At 47.4% G+C, this 25126-nt stretch overlaps 1 protein-coding gene across 1 annotated transcript in view; it reads right to left on the reverse strand.

The window, feature by feature from the left end:
• LOC137357123 (electrogenic sodium bicarbonate cotransporter 4-like) overlaps positions 1-25126 on the reverse strand; it is a 69956-nt gene that overhangs the window by 25805 nt on the left and 19025 nt on the right. The window contains exons 6-13 of the mRNA XM_068023174.1: positions 24373-24530; positions 23643-23730; positions 22979-23133; positions 22449-22574; positions 12423-12597; positions 9529-9662; positions 7398-7669; positions 2027-2088 (exon numbers count right to left, since the gene is read on the reverse strand). Of these exons, the coding sequence (XP_067879275.1) occupies positions 2027-2088; positions 7398-7669; positions 9529-9662; positions 12423-12597; positions 22449-22574; positions 22979-23133; positions 23643-23730; positions 24373-24530 (1170 nt within the window). The remainder of the gene's footprint in view (positions 1-2026; positions 2089-7397; positions 7670-9528; positions 9663-12422; positions 12598-22448; positions 22575-22978; positions 23134-23642; positions 23731-24372; positions 24531-25126) is intronic.

The following is a 25126-nucleotide window of genomic DNA, read 5'->3' on the forward strand; positions in this document are numbered from 1 at the left end:
AACAAGATGAGCTTGGAGGGAATGAAGGGAGATGGAAGAGAAACTAGAGAAAGGTTTGAATTCAGGATTATGGCAAGAGGGAAACCTTGGAGGAAGTTTGGCCTGGTGGGCTATGAGGAGGGAAGCAGTAGAGGCAGCTGACTGGAGGGTTTCCATCCATGAGCTCATTGCATTTATTGTTGGAGGCAAGGGAAGGTGCTTTAAGAAGACAGTTTGTGGTGGAGAGCCTGATGTTATTTTAGTCTTTCAGGATAATCTTTGAATAGCTTTAGCAATGGAGAGAAGGAGCCAGTAACGCTTTATGTGATCCAGCCATCTATATGGTTTCACCAGTTGTTTGCTAAAGACATTCAAGTCTGCATCCCTTGGACATAAGAGAGCAGAGATGAGGGTATGGAGGTGGGGGGAATGTTTAGAGTGGGAAAGAGTTCTAATGGGGGAAAGGGCATTAAAGATGGTGGAGAGAATGCGTTTAGTAATGATTAGCTGGTGAGATGTTCTGATGAATTAAAAACCAAAGTCTAGTTAGTTGGGAATTTGAGAGTGCAGAGGTAAGTGACTTGGGAGAGAGATTTTTCCAGGGTTGGATACAGGAAGAAGTGGGAGGCGGGAGGGTATTGTAGGTAGAGAGTGACACAAGGAAAAGATCATAAGTTGCCTTTTCAGTGATAGTAACGATTGGGGTAGCGAGACGGCATGAGATGACAAGATCGAAGGGTGGCTGTGTTTGTGGGTGTTTTTATATGTAAGGAGAGATTTAGGGAGGAAAGGAGGACAGTTAACTCAGAGGAGAGAGAACAAGAAGAGTCAAGATAGCAGTTGAAATCACTGAGGATGAGAAGACACTCAATGCAGAGGCAGAGGGAAGAATGCAGAGAAGATATCTCAGTGAGAAACTTGGTGTGATATTTGAGTGGAACGTAAATGTACAAGGATTTTAAATGAGAGGCATGAGCGGTGGATCAAGGTGAGGTCATGAATGGCTCTATAGAAATACAATTCTTTCTTTCTAACTCCAGAATTCACAGGGAAACTGTGATGATTAATTTGCCAGTTCATGCAAGATATACATTAGTTCTTACATATGTTAATCATAGCTTTAGTTGGGAATTGACAACCTCTCAGAGTTGAAGGTGCAGTTTTGGTGTTTTATACCTGCAGTTATAGTAATTCTCACACAAATATTTTTGTTTAGTTCCAATATTTCGAACTGAAATTGTTGCTTTTGGGCATCTGCACCTGACAACAAAATTGAATTGCTCTGGCATCACCTGGGTCAGATTACTCCACCCAGGCAGCTTGGCAAAGGCTTGATCTCTCACTTTTGTCATAGATGCATTGAAAACATGCTCCGAAACTGTCAGTGAAACTATGCTTAACTCCTTTCTAACCCTGAATCAGCGTGCCATTTAAAAAGATTCCAACTTGCAACTTGCACACAACTTAAAGGTCACAGCAACTTTCTTCTGCTGAAATGTTAGTTCCTGAAAGGTGCTGTGCTTTTTAAAATTCATTCTCAGGGTGTTGGCGTCACTAGCAAGGCCAGAATTTATTGCCCCTTCTTAGTTACCCGTGAGAAGCTGGTGCTGGACCTCCTTCTTGAACCGCTACAGTCTGTGTGGTGAAGGTGCTTCCACATTGATCTTAGGTAGGGAATTTCAGGATACTGGCCCGTGACAATGAAGGATTGGGTTATACATGTCCAAGTCAAATAGTACGTGGAAGTGATTGTGTTCCAATGTGTCTGCTGCCCTGATCTTTCTAGTTGCAGGTTTGGGAGGTGCTTTTGAATTTGAGGGTTGTGCATTTGTGGTTCCAGAAATTTTCACCCAGATGCAAGCAACAGCAGGAGAATTTGTGCTATGGGGGGGCAGAGAGAAGATACGCCTTTTCAAGCTCCAGTATTTTCTTGTGCTGTGGAAAGCTGTGACCCAAACTGTTCTGCCCTGCCTGCTGATGGAGACTGAAGACAACAGCTCTTATTGAGATCACGCTCAAATTATGGAAATTAAAAGCAGAAACTTACCAAAGAAATGTTAGTGTTGTTCAGGGCCAGTGAATCTGAAGCATTGAAGAAAGTTGTATTCACTGTGAGGCAACAAAATAGTGTGTTTAGTATCATTAATAAAATATCAGCCTGACAGGCTTTGTTTAGGTTGAAATTCCCTTCTTGGGCGCTTTCATAAACCATTGCAGCCAATAACATAAACACCCAACCTTTAGCAAAACTCTAAATCTAGGAGCTGTGATAACAACCCATCATTTTCTTCTCTTCCTTTCCATGTGAGTAAAGTGTTTGACTTTGCTGGCACACATAGCAAAGGAGATTGATTTGGAGCTGGGCTTGACTCCCACTACTCCAAGTGACTCATTTGTGAACAGAAGCAGAGAAGTTGTTCTTACTTTCTGTCCTATCTCTCTCTGTGTCCTTGGGCCACTATCACAATGTCAGCTGTGGCAAAGTTGGTAGCACTCTTATCTCTGTGTTAGAAGATTCTGCGTTCAAGTCACGCTCCAGGACTTAAGCATGAAAATCTGGGCTGACTCCAGTACGGTACTGAAGGAGTGCTGCACTTCAGAGGTGCCATCTTTCGGATGACTGAGGCCCTGTCTGCCCTCTCAGGTGGATGTAAAAGAACCTATGACACTATTTGGAAGAAGAGCAGGGGAGTTCTCTCCGGTGTCCTGGACAATACTTATCCCTCAATCAACATCACTAAAAAAGATTATCTGCTCATCACGTTGCTGTTTGTGGGAGCTTGCTGTGCACAAATTGGCTGCTGTGTTTCCTATACTACAACAGGTGACTCCACTTCAAAAAGTACTTCACTGGCTGTAAAGCGCTTTGGGACGCACTCAGTCTGAAAGGTGCTATATAAATGCAAGTTTGTCTTTCTTTCTATTTACCACTTAATCAACATCACCAAAACTGATGATCTGGTCATTATCACGTTTCTGTTTGTGGGAGCTTGCTGTGTACAAATTGACTGCCATATTTCCAACACAGTGGCGGCACAGTGGTGCAGTGGTTAGCACTGCAGCCTCACAGCTCCAGGGACCCGGGTTCGATTCTGGGCACTGCCTGTGTGGAGTTTGCAAGTTCTCCCTGTGTCTGCGTGGGTTTTCTCCGGGTGCTCCGGTTTCCTCCCACAAGCCAAAAGACTTGCAGGTTGGTAGGTAAATTGGCCATTATAAATTGTCACTAGTGTATGTAGGTGGTAGGGAAATATAGGGACAGATGGGGATGTTTGGTAGGAATGTAGGATTAGTATAAATGGGTGGTTGATGGTCGGCACAGACTCGGTGGGCCGAAGGGCCTGTTTCAGTGCTGTATCTCTAATCTAATCTAATCTATTACAATTGTACATACACTTCAAAAGTACTGCTTGGCTGTAAAGCACTTTAGGATATCCTCAAGTCATGAACAACACCATATCAATGCAAGTCTTTCTTTTTGTTTTTAAGATGAAGGGTTTGGTTCCTCTCAAGTGGTTTTGGACATGAGGAGTATGCTCTGGAGATAGAAACTAAATGATCATGAGCTAATGTTTAGTACGGTTTGTGATACTGACTGCATTTGTGAGATCTGTGGCCTGGCCAGTCCTCATTTTTAATCTGATTCATTTGTTGTATAGCTTGCCTGGTAAACAATATGACCTAGAAATTCACACAGGCCTATTTTTATGTACCTTACCTGCCCGTGCTCACATGGGGAGATCCCAAGAGACCCAGAATGTGGGCCTCGGCCCCCATCATAATGTAAATGCCACTGCGGCAGGAGCCCGCACAGGTTAGTGCTCACATTTCCAGCTAAGTGATTGGGTAGGATGGCTTGATCTGGAGGAGAAGGGGAGGGTCTTAGATTCCATGATCAGTGTTTGGTGGGGGATGGGGCAGAAAGATCACAGGCCTCAGGATGCTGTCAGGGTTGGGAGTACTCCTGGTGGAGCGAGGAGGTTGGCACAGGGGAGACGTTGGGGACGGGTGGTGGGGCGGTGTGGGGTTTGGATGTTGGAGTCGGCAGTGAAGTCAGAGATCTTGGGACTGGGAGCAGCAGCGATGATGCTAAGTACTTAACTTTATTGAGCGATGTAAGGTTTAGTATTTGTTTTCCCCAGAGACAATCAGCACTGGTGGTGGCTGCCTCAGGGCAAAGCCAAATTGCAGCAGGAAGCAGAGCAGGAGTTAGGCCCCTTATTTACATTTGCAAATGGATTTAAGCCTGTTATAGATGGAGGGAAAAGACCCCTCTTGGTTGCCCTTTACCAAGATGGCAGCTGCACAATTCATAACAGAATTCATAACACTGCGGCACAGTGGCACAGTGGTTAGCACCGCAGCCTCACAGCTCCAGGGACCCGGGTTCAATTCTGGGTACTGCCTGTGTGGAGTTTGCAAGTTCTCCCTGTGTCTGCGTGGGTTTCCTCCGGGTGCTCTGGTTTCCTCCCACATGCCAAAGACTTGCTGGTTGATAGGTTAATTGGCCATTGTAAATTGTCCCTAGTGTAGGTAGGTGGTCGGGAAATATAGGGACAGGTGGGGATGTGATAGGAATATGGAATTAGTGTAGGATTAGTATAAAAATGGGTGGTTGATGGTCGGCACAGACTCGGTGGGCCGAAGGGCCTGTTTCAGTGCTGTATCTCTAAACTAAACTAAACAGAAACGTGCACGCACGCATCGCACACCATTTTCATCCCCAAAAAGCACCCGTTGTGCCCAAACAACGGGTTCAACTGATCCCAATTTTCCACCCTAGATCATTCATTGCCATTTAAGCATGAACCCAAAGACAGGCAGTAAGGAAGCTGTATGAGGGAGGAATGAGCCCAAACATTCAGGAAATGGAAGGTTAAATCACAGCAATAAAATCTCAGAGAATCAGAGACCTCTGAAGGTTGGCTTTAGATTCTAGTGCAGAATAAATCTCACTAATGAGACTATTTTCTACTTGGATTTATAGAGGATATCAAGTGAAATTGTGCCAAAAATCCAATGGTGCAGATCAGGCATCCAATCTTACTTCCACCTCCGCAAATGCGAGTATTACATCTAAATGCAATGGAAACAACGATGAACATCTGCAATACTTGGAACTGAAGTTGAACATTCTGGGAAGCTTAAATGATTTATAAATCTCATATTTAAAGTTTTGAACTGGTTTCTGTTTAAGATGTATACGCAGACAAAAGAGGCATTCTCCATCAAATGAAATATATTACCCAGCTGGTTGCAATAAACAGTTTAACTCCTCTTTCATCTTAAATGCATTTGCAAGTGTTTTTCCTTAAGTAAACCCTGGTTTTCAAGTGGCAGCATGAGTCAATTTGATTCATATTACTTGCAATGTAAACAAAAGGTTGTCCACTGATCTGCACAAACTGTTTATTCACTAAAGGTTTCTGTGCAGACTATGTGTCATTGTTCAACCTCTAGATCATACATTTACTGCTGCTGTTCATTGTCGAGACAGAGGTTTGCCCTTGAAAACCCAAAACATGGCACTCGTTCGAAGGAAGAATCTGCTCTTTAGAAATGTAACATAGCACCTTCCTTCTTTTTAAACTCCTATCTTCAAGAGAATTATCAACCTGTCCAGCAATGTCTGCCTCCAAACTAGTCAGGGAGCGAAGATTGAGGCCATTGCATTTCAATATCCTGCAGAATGCTTGCATGCTGGGAGAGATGTACAATCTGTGCAACTTGTCCACATTTAAAATGGTTCCCTAACTATGGAACTTTGTCTGACTTAATTTTTAATCAGACAATTTTTGTCTCATTATACAACTGTGAACTGCCTTGGGGTGTTTTACGACATCAAAGATTCAACTCCAAGGGTTAGATTATGAGGAGAGGTAAAACAGGCTTGAATGCTCTGAAATAGAGAATGTTATGGGGTAATCTGATTGATGATTTTAGTAGTTTGAAAGGATTTGATAGGGTAGATAGAGAGAGAAACTTTTTCCATTGGTGGGGAAGTCAGGGACAAGAGGATGTAACCTTAAAAACAGAGCCAGACCATTAAGGAGAGAAGTTAGGAAACACTTCTCCATACAAAGTGTGGTAGAGGTCTCTCATAAAACGCAGTAGATGCTAACTCAATGAACAATAATATGAAATGTGAGATTGACAGATTTTTGCTAATCAAGGGTATTCAGGAATATGGAAGTAAGGCAGGTAAATGAAGGAGGTAATGGAGAGAAACTTTTTCCACTAAATCTCACGAATGAAACTATTTTCTCCTTGGGATTTATAGAGGGTGTCAAGTGAATGCGGGAATGGGCTCAAGGGGCTGAATGGACTACTCCTGTTCCTTTGGTAATCTGAGCAGCAATGCTACTAATGGCAATAAGGGAATGTTCTTCCTCAAGAGAATGATGACACTTATTTTATGCATGGTGCCTTTGTGGTTCAAAATAATCAGACTTCCAATATGCAAACAGTAAATGATGGGAAGGGTCCGAATGAGAGATTTACCTACATTCATCTGAATGACACATTTCTAATGCTAGAACCTCCATTCCCAATGCTTGTTTGAAGCAACAGGTACGATAAAACATTGTCAAAGTCAACCTAAATGTGAGTAATTTCATTTCCAGGTCTAGTCAAAGTGCTCAGACATAGAGAGAGGAAGAGAAAAAAAATTGACAGGCTTTAAAAGAGTTTTCTCGAAGATACTTACCCAGGATTGAAAGCAGCCAACAGTTTGCAGCAGATATAAAAATAGTAAATAATCAGTTACAAAAGTCATCTGAATAGTTGTTGACAAAAACATGCCCATTCAAAAAAACAAATGCATTTCGAGATGAATGTTCCCTGTGATCAGAATAAGTTGTCTTTATAATACAAGAAACAGTTTCAGGCCAAAACAGCCCTGTTTTTCTGGGCTGCTGGTGTGATTGCATCCACTACATATATAATTGTGTCTGAGTATTTGTACAAGAGTGATAACCCTGATGTTTACCGAAGGTGCTGATGCAGAAACCCTGGTGATGCACTTTCTGCATCAGCAGCTTGCACATTTCTCTGGCATGAAGTGCTCCAGTTTTAAGAGTGTTTGGTACCTGTCAGTACAAGTGGGAGTTCTGCAAGTGTGACAACACTTGAAGCCTGAACACCTAGGCCACCTGTTGGGAACCGGCAGGTGGGTGGTTAAAATAGTGGTCGTGTATTTCCTGCCACACCTATTGAGATAAACTATGGGATCCTCTAGCCTGAATGGACATAAAGTAGTTCAAAAATGGTCTACTTCAGGTTTATCTCTGACAGAAATGAGCTATAAGTAGAAATATGGTGTGAAATTCTGTAGAAGAACATAAATGAGTTTTGATAGTTTGGCATTTCAATCATTTGTTTTCCTTTTTTTCCCCTCTGTTCCAAGTTAATAGCTGACTCACCTGAATCTGGAGCCACACACTCACAGTTGTACATGGTCACGTAGTCTGGCTTGTAGCCAGAGTTGATAGGGTAGTATTTGAAGGCCCCGATCATTTTTTTGATGGCGTCGTAGATGAAAATGAGGCTGATAAGCATGGAGAAGCCTTCCTCTGTGAAACGGGTGATGTACTTAATGATGAAGCTGGCGTCTGTGGCAACAAGAAGAAGGCACTGAAGGGCAGAATGGAGACCAATCCAGAGCCGGAATTCAAGGTAGTCCAAATCATTATTTCTGCAAGAAAGATATGTGTCCTTTAGAGTGAATATTACAAGCCTAGGTACGCAGTAAGCATAAAGTATTAAGGGTCATTGTGTCAGACCAGTGCTGTTTGTGTCTGATGAAGGAATTAAAACTAAGTTATTTGCAGTAATATTAGTGCAAATCAAAATTCCATTTCCAGTGCTAATGCTTGAGCTGGCACCAGAAGCAAGTAACCATGAAGCGACTGGATTGTCAGAAAAGTTCCTCATGTCCTTCACAGAAGGAAATGTGTTGCCTAACCTGTAACTTGCCTGGACATTACTATGCTGACCCTTAAGGACTTCTCAAATTGCCTAGCGAGCAAGCCATACAAATTCAGGTCAATCAGTGATGGACAATTATTACAAACTCGTCTGCATGGCCCACATCTTATGAATAAATGTTTTTTTTAAAAAGGCATATTGGATTAAATGATGTGCCGAAGACAGAATCCAAAAAAATCCTGTTTTTTTTATGGAAATAAACAAACATTAAGTCATAGACAAGCATGTTCCTCATCCTGTTTAAGGTTGTGATCTGGTTGCGTGAGTTAACTTGGTAGAAAGCAGTCAGCCAAGCAGTCAAAAAGCACAGCACCCTCTACAGAGCATCTGGGATAGGGAAAGCTACTGGGTGCCTCATTAACCAAACAGATTGAAGAATTGTTAATGAGCAGCGCAGAGTCTGAACCAGGAAGGTCAGTTAGAATAGCAAATTCAATGTCATATCAGGTACAGAAAGCAAAATAAAGAGCAGGTAAAAAAGAGAGAGGGGGAGAAAATAGACAGAAAGAAAAAGTAAAAAAAAAGTTACTTTAAGTCACCAAAAATACACAAAAAAAATTGAAGTAGATTTTCAGGACTGTATTTTAAGATGCCGCCGCCGAAGTAAGCGGTGGACATAAAAAGTGTGGCCCGCGTGCACGGGCGCCAAGAGAGAAGCCGCCGTGATTTCAAACGCAGTGGCTCATTTGCATGGCCGCGGTGCACGTCCCCCCCACGATGATGTGGAGGGGGTGGCAAGCTGTTGCCGGCAATAGCGTCCGGTGCCATTGCGCAGGCACCATTTTTAAAGGGCTGACAACCCTGAATGAACATTAAAATTTAAAGGACAAATTAAGTGAAAGTTTTGCTCAAATAAATGCAGTGAGCTTTCCAGGCATTCTCCCTCCCTCACAATCCAGCCCTCAGTGTCAGAGAGGTTGTTTTGCATTAATTAAGACTTAACACACTATTAAATGGTATTTGGTCTGGAAGGGACAAACCACAACTTTGCTTTGAAGTGACTTTAGTCCAGATCTATGAAGTAAGTACAAGGACGTCACCCCATCAATACATCTGAAACGTGAATCAGACAGTGAGATGTAGCAGGATAACTCCGACAGCAACTTCCGGATGTTTGCATTTAACTGTGTGGTCACTGGAAGTTGCTGTCTGATATCCATGTTAATAACAGTGAGTGCTGTTAGCCTGACCATTACTTTTGCAGCAAAACCGGGCCCATTGTATACAGCTGTTCCTCTGCAGCAAGAACAATGCTCTCAGAGCTGCAAAGTAACATTGTAAATAGATGTACAATTTTCCTCAAGGTCATTTGAAAGAGCAGTTGAAAATTCGAACCATTATATTGAAATAACCCTTTACGAAGGACTCCTCACACAAAACCCAGCACCTCAGCCTGATTATAAACTCAAAACATGCAACATATTCCTGAGGTTTGCTAAATGATGGAGAATTGCTGTCCTGTTCAAACAACATTCGGACTTCACATCAATCTGCCTCTTTTTGGCAATGAAGTAATGAAAATGACATACTTCCCTTCATTGAAGTTTAATTGACCAGAATACTCACTTGCTGAAGTCAAATAGGAGCTTTTCAAAAATGAGTATCGGACCTGTACTACTCAGGATGGTGAGAGGCTGTCCAGCAAACAAACAGAACACAGCGCCAGTGAAGGCAGTGCCTAGAAAACTTTCGATTACACCCTGTTATAAAAAAACAGTCTGTTAGATTGAAGTGGAAGTCACTAGGTTGCAATTGCATTGGATGTAATGAAGGATTATTAACTTTTTGCCAAAGCTTGAACTAATCTGACTCAACACACTTCATGCATGGCTGTTCCATCACTTACTGTGGCATTTGGTTATGTTTATATTTCTGCTGCTCACGTTGTACTAAGTAAAAGAGAATGATACAGTCATTCACAAGGTCACTTGATAGATTCAGCTGAGGAAGATCATTTGGCCCACACTAGTCATCCCTCCAGAACACAACATCTAGTGCTGCCATAATAGAAAACATCTATTTTCTCAATGATTCTGGGATTTCTGCCACCACTTGCCCTACGGAGAATTCCATCTCACTTGGTGAAAACTCTTTGTGTGAAGATCTGCTTCCTAAATTTGTTTTTCACTCGTTTGAGTTTGTGGCCCTTCTCCAAGTGGCATGATTTCACATGAAGTATGCTTTAGTTTACAATATTTATCATCTATATGTCACCGAGGGTCACTTGCAGCTGATTCTTTTTGAAAGGAGAGTAGCCGAAGTTTCTGATGTTTTTGCCCATAATGAAGCCTGTTGGCACTCAGGATCAGTGTCCTGACTCCTCTCTGCAGAGCCTCAAGGTTTAGTCTGAGCAAAGTACCATATAGTTTAAGCATCACTTCCTCGGATTTTAATCGTGCTGTCTTGGCAATATATCTCAGTGTTTTATTTGCTTTTTTGATTGTCCCTTCAGGTTGAGTGATCTGAAATGACTAAAACATCTGGCAATTTCAATTTTCTTCAGAGTTCTGAAGCGTACAATCTTACAACACAGCAGGCCACCGAGTCCGTTGTACCTGTGTTGAATTTTTGAAAAAGCTATCCAGTTAGTGCCACTGTCTCTGACCTTTCCCCATAGCCCTCCAAATATTTCCTTTTTAACTATATATCCAATTTCTTTTGAAGGTTAATATTGAATCTGCTTCCACCACCCTTTTGGGCAGTGCATTCTAGATCACAACAACTCACTGTGTGAAAATTGTCTCCTTATCTTTTTTTTCTGTGTGGAGCACATAGTGGTCATTGCACGGATTGTTTGTAAGTCAGTCGACTCCTATGCATCCTACAAGGTCAATATGGTAATAAGGCTTGAGCTCCTCTGTTGCTTCAAGGTAAGTCTTGAAAATGTTGCGAACCCTCAATGCAAGATTGAATGCAGCTGGTAAATTAATGTCCCGGAATCACCGGGGCAATGAATAGATTTTCCACTCCAGCTGCACCACCCAGTTAAAAACTGAAGGCTTCCCATAACCCATATATTTGCATATATGCAGCTTGGCTGTTATCGGGACCGTTCCGTATAATCTCTTAAGGTCATAAAGTCAGTGAGTGGAAGTGGATAGCAGCTTAAAGCTTGCCCTATTTTGTGCTTCATTTTACAAGTACAAACAAAGCCTTTTCGTTCAGCTAATGTCAAGAACAGAAGCTGGAATGAATACAGCACCAGCTGGTTACTGTGGCAGCTGGTGACACATGTTCTGCTCACTAACAGTGCAAAGAAACTGATAGATCTTGGCCACAGCATCCTGTTGGATGGTTCCCGAGCAGACCGCCAAAGTCATTTGGCAGAACGCCTCATCACCAGAACTTTCAAACAAGCACCAAGACGTAGCTTGGCTGGTGGTGAGAAGAGCCCTCCCCATCAGATCCTTCATGCACGCCTGGAGTCTCATCCCCTCCACACGCTGCCCTCGAGGTGGCTGTGGTGGTGAAGAGACATTTTCCCACCTCCTTCTGGAATGTGTCTTTGCCAAACAGGTGTGGAAAGAGATGCAGTGGTTTTTGTCGAGGTTCATCCCAAGCAGCTCTGTAACACAGGAGTCCGTGCTCTACGGGCTGTTCCCAGGGACGCACACCGAGATAAACATCAACTGCTGCTGGAGGACCATCAATTCGGTGAAAGACGCTCTTTGGTCTGCCCAAATCTTGCTGGTCTTCCAGCGCAAAGAGTGTGTTGCAGACTGGCACATTCCAAGGTCTAGGACTACGTGCTGAGGGGCGCACTAAAGCTTGGGGCAGCCGCAGCAAAGGCTCAATGGGGAAAGACCACTGTGTAAGGTCCCCTCACCAAAGTGAACTAAGGGGCTGGACCCATGAAAAATCCCTCGGGCTGTGTACACCAAATATGGGTTTGCTGTAAAATATATATGGCAGGTAAAATGGAATGGAAGGGTTGTGAGGCAACTCATTCCTGTATTGAAGAAAACTGATCTCCTTTGCACTTTTTGGAATGTCAACTTGGTGCTGTTTTGAACTCTTGTAATGTATTTTTCTTTACAGATTTTTATGAATAAAGTATATTTTGGAAAAAAAAATCTTGCCACAGCAGCCTTCATAATACTTGCAAAATCATGTGTGAGGTAAAACAAATATAACTAGATTTCAGATGAATGTCCCTTTCAGTTAACACAAGTGGATCGATAGATGACTGACTAGTGATTGAGCCTGAACCTGTGTCCTCAGTCAGTGGAGGCAGATGTTGATTAGGAGGCATGTTTTTCATGCAAAACAAAAAAAAACTTTTCTCCTTGATAAAAGGAGTTCTCAGAAAACACGTGTTTATAAAAACACCTGAAATCTTGTTATTACTTTCAAAGAAAATCAGCTATTCCCTTTTATTTTGGGTCCTCATTCTCTGAATGAATGTATGTTTGGGTGAGTAGAAGTGGAAGTGGCAGTGAGCAGTGTGGTGTAGTTATCACCTGATAATTGTCTGTTGCATCACCCAACAATCCTCCAAAGGTGATGGCATTGGTAATGCAGCCCAGGTAGATGAAGAGGATGGTGGAAATGGACTGAATGTGGAATCCTTCATAGAAATCACTGGGCAACCAGGGGAGTTTCCTTTTAATATCCAGCATCAGCCCTCCGCAAAACCTGCAGTCAGTGAGAAACACAAACTCAGGAGTGTAAGTCGGTAGCAGCAGTTCTTTCAGAGAAAACTGGAGGAGTGTTGGTCTATCCAAAAATGTCCACATGTATAATTTAGTACATCCAACTACTCTAAAGCCAATTCTACTTTTTGCAGTTCTCTCTTTGAACCCCTGCTCTCTCTCTGTTTCAAGTTTGAAATGGATCATTACAAACTCCTTCACGATGTGCTGATTTTCTGTATGGAACAGATTGAATGTTACTCTATTGTACAACAAAGAACTGGAGGGATAGATAGCAGTATTCTGATGCAGTAGGGTACCTTAGTCCAAATAATGCACAAGTTACAAGCCCAGAATTTGGCCTTTTGAATCCAGTAGTGTTCTTTATTACTTTATAAGTTGTTTGTCAAGGTGGTTGGCGAGGAGAGGGATTGGGTCAGGAGTGGTGGGTAGGAATGGGAGAGGGATTGAGTCAGGAATGGTGCGTAGGCGTGGGAGAGGGATTGAGTCAGGAGTGGTGGGCAGGAGTGAGAGTGGGATTGGGTCCGGAATGGTGAGTAGGAGTGGGAGTAGGATTGAGTCAGGAATGGTGGGTAGGAGTGGGAGAGGGATTGGGTCAGGAATGGTGGGGAGGAGTGGGATTGAGTCAGGAGTGGTGATTAGGAGTGGGAGTGGGTTGAGTCAGGAATGGTGGATAGGAGCGGGAGAGGGATTGATACAGGAATAGTGGGTAGGAGTGGGAGAGGGATTGGGTCAGGAATGGTGTGTCGGAGTGGGATTGGGTCAGGAATGGTGCGTAGGAGTGGGAGTGGGATTGAGTCAGGAATGGTGGGTCGGAGTGGGAGTGGGATTGAGTCAGGAATAAGTGGGTAGGAGTGGGAGTGGGATTAGGTCAGGAGTGGTGGGTAGGAGTGGGAGTGGGATTGGGTCAGGAGTGGTGGGTAGGAGTGGGATTGGGTCCGGAATGGTGGGTAGGAGTGGGAGAGGGATTAGGTCAGGAATGGTGGATAGGTGTGGGATTTGGATTGAGTCAGGAGTGGTGGGTAGGAGTGGGGGAGCGAAATGGCTCATAAATGGATATATAGGAGTGGGAGTGGAATTGGGTCAGGAATGGTGGGTAGGTGTGGGAGAGGGATTGGGTCTGGAGTGGTGGGTAGAAGTGGGAGTGGAATTGAGTCAGGAATTTTGGATAGGAGCGGGAGAGGGATTGGTACAGGAATGGTGGGTAGGAGTGGGTGAGGGATTGGGTTAGGAATGGTGGGTAGGAGTGGGATTGAGTCAGGAGTGGTGGATAGGAGTGGAGAGGGTTTGGGTCAGGAATGGTGGGTAGGAGTGGGAGAGGGAAATGGCTCAGGAATGGATGGATAGGAGTGGGATTGGGTCAGGAATGGTGGGTAGGAGTGGGAGAGTGATTGGGTCAGGAATGGTGGGTAGAAGTGGGAGTGGAATTGGGTCAGGAATGGTGGGTAGGTGTGGGAGAGGGATTGGGTCAGGAGTGGTGGGTAGGTGTGGGAGAGGGAAATGGCTCAGGAATGGATGGATAGGAGTGGGATTGGGTCAGGAATGGTGGGTAGGTGTGGGAGAGGGTTTGGGTCAGGAATGGTGGGTAGAAGTGGGAGTGGAATTGAGTCAGGAATGGTGGATAGGGGCGCGAGTTGGGATTGAGTCAGGAGTGGTGGGTAGGTGTGGGAGAGCGATTGAGTCAGGAACGGTGGGTAGGTGTGGGAGAGGGATTGGGTCAGGAATGGTGGGTAGGAATGGGAGTGAGATTGAGTCTGGAGTGGTGGGTAGGAGTGGGAGAGGGATTGGGTCCGGAATGGTGAGTAGGAGTGGGATTGGGTCCGGAATGGTGGGTAGGAGTGGGAGAGGGATTGGGTCAGGAGTGGTGGGTAGGGGTGGGAGAGGGAAATGGCTCAGGAATGGATGGATAGGAGTGGGATTGGGTCAGGAATGGTGGGTAGGAGTGGGAGTGGGATTCGGTCAGGAATGGTGCGTAGGTGTGGGAGAGGGATTGGGTCAGAATGGTGGGTAGGAATGGGAGTGAGATTGAGTCTGGAGTGGTGGGTAGGAGTGGGAGAGGGATTGGGTCCGGAATGGTGAGTAGGAGTGGGATTGGGTCCGGAATGGTGGGTAGGAGTGGGAGAGGGATTGGGTCAGGAGTGGTGGGTAGGGGTGGGAGAGGGAAATGGCTCAGGAATGGATGGATAGGAGTGGGATTGGGTCAGGAATGGTGGGTAGGAGTGGGATTTGGATTGAATCAGGAGTGGTGGGTAGGAGTGGGAGAGGGATTGGGTCCGGAATGGTGAGTAGGAGTGGGATTGGGTCCGGAATGGTGGGTAGGAGTGGGAGAGGGATTGGGTCAGGAGTGGTGGGTAGGGGTGGGAGAGGGAAATGGCTCAGGAATGGATGGATAGGAGTGGGATTGGGTCAGGAATGGTGGGTAGGAGTGGGAGTGGGATTCGGTCAGGAATGATGCGCAGGTGTGGGAGAGGGATTGGGTCAGGAATGGTGGATAGGTGTGGGATTTGGATTGAATCAGGAGTGGTGGGTAGGAGTGGGAGAGGGATTGGGTCCGGAATGGTGAGTAGGAGTGGGATTGGGTCCGGAATGGTGGGTAGGAGTGGGAGAGGGATTGGGTCAGGAGTGGTGGGTAGGCGTGGGAGAGGGAAATGGCTCAGGAATGGATGGATAGGAGTGGGATTGGGTCAGGAATGGTGGGTAGGAGTGGGAGTGGGATTCGGTCAGGAATGGTGCGTAGGTGTGGGAGAGGGATTGGGTCAGGAATGGTGGATAGGTGTGGGATTTGGATTGAATCAGGAGTGGTGGGTAAGAGTGGGAGAGGGAAATGGCTCGGGAATGGATGGATAGGAGTGGGATTGGGTCAGGAATGGTGGGTAGAAGTGGGAGTGGAATTGGGTCAGGAATGGTGGGTAGGTGTGGGAGAGGGATTGGGTCAGGAGTGGTGGGTAGGGGTGGGAGAGGGAAATGGCTCAGGAATGGATGGATAGGAGTGGGATTGGGTCAGGAATGGTGGGTAGGTGTGGGAGAGGGATTGGGTCAGGAGTGGTGGGTAGGGGTGGGAGTGGGAAATGGCTCAGGAATGGATGGATAGGAGTGGGATTGGGTCAGGAATGGTGGGTAGGTGTGGGAGAGGGTTTGGGTCAGGAATGGTGGGTAGAAGTGGGAGTGGAATTGAGTCAGGAATGGTGGATAGGGGCGCGAGTTGGGATTGAGTCAGGAGTGGTGGGTAGGTGTGGGAGTGGGATTGGGTCAGGAATGGTGGGTAGGTGTGGGAGAGGGATTGGGTCAGGAATGGTGGGTAGGGGTGGGAGAGGGAAATGGCTCAGGAATGGATGGATAGGAGTGGGATTGGGTCAGGAATGGTGGGTAGGAGTGGGAGTGGGATTCGGTCAGGAATGGTGCGTAGGTGTGGGAGAGGGATTGGGTCAGGAATGGTGGGTAGGAATGGGAGTGAGATTGAGTCTGGAGTGGTGGGTAGGAGTGGGAGAGGGATTGGGTCCGGAATGGTGAGTAGGAGTGGGATTGGGTCCGGAATGGTGGGTAGGAGTGGGAGAGGGATTGGGTCAGGAGTGGTGGGTGGGTGGGAGAGGGAAATGGCTCAGGAATGGATGGATAGGAGTGGGATTGGGTCAGGAATGGTGGGTAGGAGTGGGAGTGGGATTCGGTCAGGAATGGTGCGTAGGTGTGGGAGAGGGATTGGGTCAGGAATGGTGGATAGGTGTGGGATTTGGATTGAATCAGGAGTGGTGGGTAGGAGTGGGAGAGGGATTGGGTCCGGAATGGTGAGTAGGAGTGGGATTGGGTCCGGAATGGTGGGTAGGAGTGGGAGAGGGATTGGGTCAGGAGTGGTGGGTAGGGGTGGGAGAGGGAAATGGCTCAGGAATGGATGGATAGGAGTGGGATTGGGTCAGGAATGGTGGGTAGGAGTGGGAGTGGGATTCGGTCAGGAATGGTGCGTAGGTGTGGGAGAGGGATTGGGTCAGGAATGGTGGATAGGTGTGGGATTTGGATTGAATCAGGAGTGGTGGGTAGGAGTGGGAGAGGGATTGGGTCCGGAATGGTGAGTAGGAGTGGGATTGGGTCCGGAATGGTGGGTAGGAGTGGGAGAGGGATTGGGTCAGGAGTGGTGGGTAGGGGTGGGAGAGGGAAATGGCTCAGGAATGGATGGATAGGAGTGGGATTGGGTCAGGAATGGTGGGTAGGAGTGGGAGTGGGATTCGGTCAGGAATGGTGCGTAGGTGTGGGAGAGGGATTGGGTCAGGAATGGTGGATAGGTGTGGGATTTGGATTGAATCAGGAGTGGTGGGTAGGAGTGGGAGAGGGAAATGGCTCAGGAATGGATGGATAGGAGTGGGATTGGGTCAGGAATGGTGGGTAGGTGTGGGAGAGGGTTTGGGTCAGGAATGGTGGGTAGAAGTGGGAGTGGAATTGGGTCAGGAATGGTGGGTAGGAGTGGGAGTGGGATTGAGTCAGGAGTGGTGGGTAGGAATGGGAGAGGGATTGTGTCAGGAATAGTGGGTAGGAGTGGGAGTGGGATTGAGTCAGGAGTGGTGGGTAGGAATGGGAGAGGGATTGTGTCAGGAATAGTGGGTAGGAGTGAGAGTGGGATTGAGTCAGGAATGGTGGGTAGGTGTGGGAGAGGGATTGGGTCAGGAATGGTGGGTAGGTGTGGGAGAGGGATTGGGTCAGGATTGGTAGGTAAGAATGGGAGTGAGATTGAGTCTGGAGTGGTGGGTAGGAGTGGGAGAGGGATTGGGTCCGGAATGGTGAGTAGGAGTGGGATTGGGTCTGGAATGGTGGGTAGGAGTGGGAGAAGGATTGGGTCCGGAATGGTGGGTAGGAGCGGGAGAGGGATTGGGTCAGGAATGGTGGGTAGGAGTGGGAGAAGGATTGGGTCAGGAATGGTGGATAGGTGTGGGAGAAGGATTGGGTCAGGAATGGTGGATAGGTGTGGGAGTTGGATTGAGTCAGGAGTGGGGGGGGAGGAGTGGGAGAGGGAAATGGCTCAGGAATGGTGGATAGGAGTGGGAGTGGGATTGGGTCGGGAAAGGTGGATAGGTGTGGGAGAAGGATTGGGTCAGGAATGGTGGATAGGTGTGGGAGTTGGATTGAGTCAGGAGTGGGGGGGGAGGAGTGGGAGAGGGAAATGGCTCAGGAATGGTGGATAGGAGTGGGAGTGGGATTGGGTCGGGAAAGGTGGGTACGAGTGGGAGTGGGTCAGGAATGGTGGATAGGAGCGGGAGAGGGATTGGTACAGGAATTGTGGGTAGGAGTGGGAGAGGGATTGGGTTAGAAATGGTGGATAGGTGTGGGATTTGGATTGAATCAGGAGTGGTGGGTAGGAGTGGGAGAGGGATTGGGTCCGGAATGGTGAGTAGGAGTGGGATTGGGTCCGGAATGGTGGGTAGGAGTGGGAGAGGGATTGGGTCAGGAGTGGTGGGTAGGGGTGGGAGAGGGAAATGGCTCAGGAATGGATGGATAGGAGTGGGATTGGGTCAGGAATGGTGGGTAGGAGTGGGAGTGGGATTCGGTCAGGAATGGTGCGTAGGTGTGGGAGAGGGATTGGGTCAGGAATGGTGGATAGGTGTGGGATTTGGATTGAATCAGGAGTGGTGGGTAAGAGTGGGAGAGGGAAATGGCTCGGGAATGGATGGATAGGAGTGGGATTGGGTCAGGAATGGTGGGTAGAAGTGGGAGTGGAATTGGGTCAGGAATGGTGGGTAGGTGTGGGAGAGGGATTGGGTCAGGAGTGGTGGGTAGGGGTGGGAGAGGGAAATGGCTCAGGAATGGATGGATAGGAGTGGGATTGGGTCAGGAATGGTGGGTAGGTGTGGGAGAGGGATTGGGTCAGGAGTGGTGGGTAGGGGTGGGAGTGGGAAATGGCTCAGGAATGGATGGATAGGAGTGGGATTGGGTCAGGAATGGTGGGTAGGTGTGGGAGAGGGTTTGGGTCAGGAATGGTGGGTAGAAGTGGGAGTGGAATTGAGTCAGGAATGGTGGATAGGGGCGCGAGTTGGGATTGAGTCAGGAGTGGTGGGTAGGTGTGGGAGTGGGATTGGGTCAGGAATGGTGGGTAGGTGTGGGAGAGGGATTGGGTCAGGAATGGTGGGTAGGGGTGGGAGAGGGAAATGGCTCAGGAATGGATGGATAGGAGTGGGATTGGGTCAGGAATGGTGGGTAGGAGTGGGAGTGGGATTCGGTCAGGAATGGTGCGTAGGTGTGGGAGAGGGATTGGGTCAGGAATGGTGGGTAGGAATGGGAGTGAGATTGAGTCTGGAGTGGTGGGTAGGAGTGGGAGAGGGATTGGGTCCGGAATGGTGAGTAGGAGTGGGATTGGGTCCAGAATGGTGGGTAGGAGTGGGAGAGGGATTGGGTCAGGAGTGGTGGGTGGGTGGGTGGGAGAGGGAAATGGCTCAGGAATGGATGGATAGGAGTGGGATTGGGTCAGGAATGGTGGGTAGGAGTGGGAGTGGGATTCGGTCAGGAATGGTGCGTAGGTGTGGGAGAGGGATTGGGTCAGGAATGGTGGATAGGTGTGGGATTTGGATTGAATCAGGAGTGGTGGGTAGGAGTGGGAGAGGGATTGGGTCCGGAATGGTGAGTAGGAGTGGGATTGGGTCCGGAATGGTGGGTAGGAGTGGGAGAGGGATTGGGTCAGGAGTGGTGGGTAGGGGTGGGAGAGGGAAATGGCTCAGGAATGGATGGATAGGAGTGTGATTGGGTCAGGAATGGTGGGTAGGAGTGGGAGTGGGATTCGGTCAGGAATGGTGCGTAGGTGTGGGAGAGGGATTGGGTCAGGAATGGTGGATAGGTGTGGGATTTGGATTGAATCAGGAGTGGTGGGTAGGAGTGGGAGAGGGATTGGGTCCGGAATGGTGAGTAGGAGTGGGATTGGGTCCGGAATGGTGGGTAGGAGTGGGAGAGCGATTGGGTCAGGAGTGGTGGGTAGGGGTGGGAGAGGGAAATGGCTCAGGAATGGATGGATAGGAGTGGGATTGGGTCAGGAATGGTGGGTAGGAGTGGGAGTGGGATTCGGTCAGGAATGGTGCGTAGGTGTGGGAGAGGGATTGGGTCAGGAATGGTGGATAGGTGTGGGATTTGGATTGAATCAGGAGTGGTGGGTAGGAGTGGGAGAGGGATTGGGTCCGGAATGGTGAGTAGGAGTGGGATTGGGTCCGGAATGGTGGGTAGGAGTGGGAGAGGGATTGGGTCAGGAGTGGTGGGTAGGGGTGGGAGAGGGAAATGGCTCAGGAATGGATGGATAGGAGTGGGATTGGGTCAGGAATGGTGGGTAGGAGTGGGAGTGGGATTCGGTCAGGAATGGTGCGTAGGTGTGGGAGAGGGATTGGGTCAGGAATGGTGGATAGGTGTGGGATTTGGATTGAATCAGGAGTGGTGGGTAGGAGTGGGAGAGGGATTGGGTCCGGAATGGTGAGTAGGAGTGGGATTGGGTCCGGAATGGTGGGTAGGAGTGGGAGAGGGATTGGGTCAGGAGTGGTGGGTAGGGGTGGGAGAGGGAAATGGCTCAGGAATGGATGGATAGGAGTGGGATTGGGTCAGGAATGGTGGGTAGGAGTGGGAGTGGGATTCGGTCAGGAATGGTGCGTAGGTGTGGGAGAGGGATTGGGTCAGGAATGGTGGATAGGTGTGGGATTTGGATTGAATCAGGAGTGGTGGGTAGGAGTGGGAGAGGGAAATGGCTCAGGAATGGATGGATAGGAGTGGGATTGGGTCAGGAATGGTGGGTAGGTGTGGGAGAGGGTTTGGGTCAGGAATGGTGGGTAGAAGTGGGAGTGGAATTGGGTCAGGAATGGTGGGTAGGAGTGGGAGTGGGATTGAGTCAGGAGTGGTGGGTAGGAATGGGAGAGGGATTGTGTCAGGAATAGTGGGTAGGAGTGGGAGTGGGATTGAGTCAGGAGTGGTGGGTAGGAATGGGAGAGGGATTGTGTCAGGAATAGTGGGTAGGAGTGAGAGTGGGATTGAGTCAGGAATGGTGGGTAGGTGTGGGAGAGGGATTGGGTCAGGAATGGTGGGTAGGTGTGGGAGAGGGATTGGGTCAGGATTGGTAGGTAAGAATGGGAGTGAGATTGAGTCTGGAGTGGTGGGTAGGAGTGGGAGAGGGATTGGGTCCGGAATGGTGAGTAGGAGTGGGAGTGGGATTGGGTCTGGAATGGTGGGTAGGAGTGGGAGAAGGATTGGGTCCGGAATGGTGGGTAGGAGCGGGAGAGGGATTGGGTCAGGAATGGTGGGTAGGAGTGGGAGAAGGATTGGGTCAGGAATGGTGGATAGGTGTGGGAGAAGGATTGGGTCAGGAATGGTGGATAGGTGTGGGAGTTGGATTGAGTCAGGAGTGGGGGGGGAGGAGTGGGAGAGGGAAATGGCTCAGGAATGGTGGATAGGAGTGGGAGTGGGATTGGGTCGGGAAAGGTGGATAGGTGTGGGAGAAGGATTGGGTCAGGAATGGTGGATAGGTGTGGGAGTTGGATTGAGTCAGGAGTGGGGGGGGAGGAGTGGGAGAGGGAAATGGCTCAGGAATGGTGGATAGGAGTGGGAGTGGGATTGGGTCGGGAAAGGTGGGTACGAGTGGGAGTGGGTCAGGAATGGTGGATAGGAGCGGGAGAGGGATTGGTACAGGAATTGTGGGTAGGAGTGGGAGAGGGATTGGGTTAGAAATGGTGGGTAGGAGTGAGATTGAATCAGGAGTGGTGGGTAGGTGTGGGAGTGGGTTGAGTCAGGAATGGGTGGTAGGAGTAGGAGTGAGATTGAGTCAGGAGTGGTGGGTCGGAGTGGGATTGAGTCAGGAGTGGTGCGTAGGAGTGGGAGTGGGATTGAGTCAGGAATGGTGGATAGGAGTAGGAGTGGGATTTAGTCAGGAGTAGTGGGTCGGAGTGGGAGAGGGATTGGGTCAGGAATGGTGAGTGGGAGAGGGATTGGGTCAGGAATGGTGAGTGGGAGTGGGATTGGGTCAGGAGTGTTGGATAGGAGTGGGAGTGGGATTGAGTCAGGAGTGGTGGGTGGGAGTGGGGGAGGGATTGGGTCCGGAATGGTGAGTAGGAGTGGGAGTGGGATTGGGTCCGGAATGGTGGGTAGGAGTGGGAGAGGAATTGGGTCAGGAATGGTGGATAGGTGTGGGAGTTGGATTGAGTCAGGAGTGGTGGGTAGGAGTGGGAGAGGGAAATGGCTCAGGAATGGTGGATAGGAGTGGGAGTGGGATTGGGTCAGGAATGGTGGGTAGGTGTGGGAGAGGGAATGGGTCAGGAATGGTGGCGAGGAGTGGGAGTGGGATTGGGTCGGGAGTGGTGGGTAGAAGTGGGAGTGGAATTGAGTCAGGAGTGGTGGGTAGGAGTGGAGAGGGAAAGGGTCAGGAATGGTGGGTAGGAGTGGGAGTGGGTTGAGTCAGGAATGGTGGATAGGAGCGGGAGAGGGATTGGGTCAGGAATGGTGGGTAGGAGTGGGAGTTGGATTGAGTCAGGAGTGGTGGGTAAGAGTGGGAGTGGGATTGAGTCAGGAATGGTGGATAGGAGCGGGAGAGGGATTGGGTCAGGAATGTTGGGTGGGAGTGGGATTGAGTCAGGAATGGTGGGTAGGAGTGGGAGAGGGATTGAGTCAGGAATGGTGGGTACTCCCTCTCCTGCCCACCATTCCCAACCTAATCCAACTCCTACCCAGCACTCCTGACCCAATCCCACTCCCGCTCACCACATATCATAAACTGCTGTGGTATCTTCCTATAATTTCTTGGCGATGGGTGGTCTATCCCCTTGGAACCTTTAATAACCCAACATGCTGCATTGAATGGCTACGACAGTGCAATAAATCCAGTGAAATGTATACCTTCCTGTCCACCTTAGCTCTTCCCCAAGTACGTGTGGTGCTGGCATTTCTTCATCATCGCTTCCTCCTCCACCTCCTGCTGAACCATTCATCTGTCCTGACTCATTTAGAGAGTAAACAGACTTCCTGTTGTAGAGACACAGAGGTGGGGAGAGAAAGAGAGAGAGAGACGGAGAGAGACAGAGAGAGAAATAGAGAGAGAGTGAGACAGAGAGAGAAAAAGAGTGAAAGAGAGAAAGGCAGAGAAAGAAAGAGAGAGAGAAAGAGAAAGGGCGAGAGAGAGAAAGGGAGAGAGAGAAAGAAAGAAAGAGCGAGAGAGAGTAAAAAAGAGAGAGTTAAATGGTTTGTGTTCAATGAATTTTGATCTCTGTTTTAAGGTAATCAAACAAGGAGTAGAAGAACAGATTTGTTACTGGTCAAATTTCAGTCAGAGAATATGCTCCAAGTGAACCATTTTCCCTCTCATGAGGATAACATACACATCTCAATGAAGAAGCCCTGCAAATGGGTGAGACTGAAAGAATTCCTACCTTTTCTCAGCGGGCGTTACTTTCTTGGGTGGCTCTATCCTGATCTTAGGATCCCATTCACCAGGAGGCAGAACAATGACTTCATCAAGGAATTCATCGATGCCAGCAATCAAGTCATCTCTGTCTCTCGCTTTGTAAGCCACATCACTGAACAGCTGGAGCCCAGTGTAACAAAAGCAGAATGTGAATATCAGGCACACTAATCTGCAGACAACTCCAGTTCAATTCAGTTCATTAATAACGTGAATAATTAGTATGACAATAGGGGGGCTATCCATGAATGCTGTCCAGAAGGACGATCTAACACCAAGTTTCTGAGCTTTTGGTGCAAACTCAGTCTTTACTTTTTCTGCTCTTGGAGAAACTTTGCTCTTTGCTTACTAAAATTACAAGAGAGGAATTCCCGTTGAGAAACCCTTTCGTGCTGGGAGTAAAGAAATGACACCAACTAGCAGCAAGATAGTGATAGTAGAAAATCCCCCACAAAAAATGGTTCAGAAATGGCCTTAAACTATGGAATAAATCTTTTCACTCGACCCTTTAAATTTACTCAGCTGAGTAGTGAGAATCTTGGTTTTGCTGAAGTAAAAGACTGGTAATCATTTTCCTTTGACCTGCTCAACGAGCTCTACTTTTTCTCATAGGTTTTAATTTGATAACTCACGTCATCAACCATCAGTGTTGCCATTGCTCTTCCAATCTCGCTGTATGATTTGCCTTTCCCTTGAGGACCCAAAAGAATAAAAATAAACCTGTTCGGGAAAGATACCAAAAAGTTAAAACTGTGGACATAATAATGGCAATTCCTCTGTCTTTGTTCTGCAGGATGTGTACTCTTTTGAAATTGAAGCATAATCATAAGTTTGGCTGCATACCCACTACACGCAGCTTGTATCTGACCTGACATCATTTAATACACCTCAACAGAAAGCTAATTGACCTGCAAAGAGGTCCCAGATGGAATAAGCACCAGCACTGAACCATGTGTCAGCTATCAAACAGATGATTCACTTCTCAGTTCAACACAATAATTATCCATGTCAGCTGAAAACCATGTTTCAAACGAACTGAATCATCGGCCTGCAATCTTGTTGGGAAATTTGGCAAAGTCTATTAACAATCTACACAAAGGGAAGTGAAGGAAATCACTACTTCGTGGTAAGTCTCGATTAAGTTAAATTTGAGGGCCAACCTATCATATTATTTTGAATTCATTCAATTTGTGAAATGAAATTGCAGCCCATCTGAAATTCAGCAGATGGAACTGTGCAACACAATGCTTCAAAACAGCAAGTTAACATCGCTTCTAAAATGTCCATAGATGACAGCATGTACATCTCAATTGTGCAGTATTATTTTTACACTCAGCTCATCAACATTCCCTCTAGGTGTACCTTGTTGGAACTGCCACTTCTGTCAGTCCACCCAACATTGTTGACTGCAAGAGACGGACAAAGGCTACAAATGGCTTATCCAGAAAGTCGACTTCTCCTACAAGGATATTTGAGGCTTCTGAGTCGCGAGGTATTTTCTTCTTGAATTTATTCTTAAGCTGCAAGAATTAAAGATATCTGTGTTGGAATTCAGAATAGTGGATTTCTGCAAAGCAGAAGGTGATAAAGGAGAAGAATATTGAGGCTCTGTGGCCATGAACTAGAAATTGTTTTGAATCCATTTGGTTTTGCTTTTGGATGACTGGCCAATTATTCCTGCAGTTTGCCTGTCCCCAGTGCAGAAGGAAGGTTGCTTATCGAATGCATACTGCTGAGCTCCATTGTGCTTTCAGCATGTGACAACCAGTCAGTAGAAAGTGCAGACAAAGCTTCAAATTGACTCCAGGAACAGGATACCTGAAGAACATTTGCTTTCACAGTTTTTAACAAAAGAAGGAAGCAAAGTTTCCGACACCGGTTACAAACTTTGTTGCACCTGATATCATCTGTCCAATTTTGAAATCTTGGGCTAGTTACCAAAATCTAGTGTTGCCGTGGCTGGCTGGTTCATTGAATAATTAACTGTTTGAACCAAAGCATTGCATCACCTGGAATCCCATTCTTCTAAGACAACTGAACAAGCATTGCCATAGAGGGAATGCAATGGAGGTTCATCAGAATAATCCCTGGGATGGCAGGAATGTCTTATGAGGAG

The sequence above is a fragment of the Heterodontus francisci genome, chromosome 47 (genome assembly GCF_036365525.1).
Source record: "Heterodontus francisci isolate sHetFra1 chromosome 47, sHetFra1.hap1, whole genome shotgun sequence".
NCBI classification, from domain to species: Eukaryota; Metazoa; Chordata; class Chondrichthyes; order Heterodontiformes; family Heterodontidae; genus Heterodontus; species Heterodontus francisci.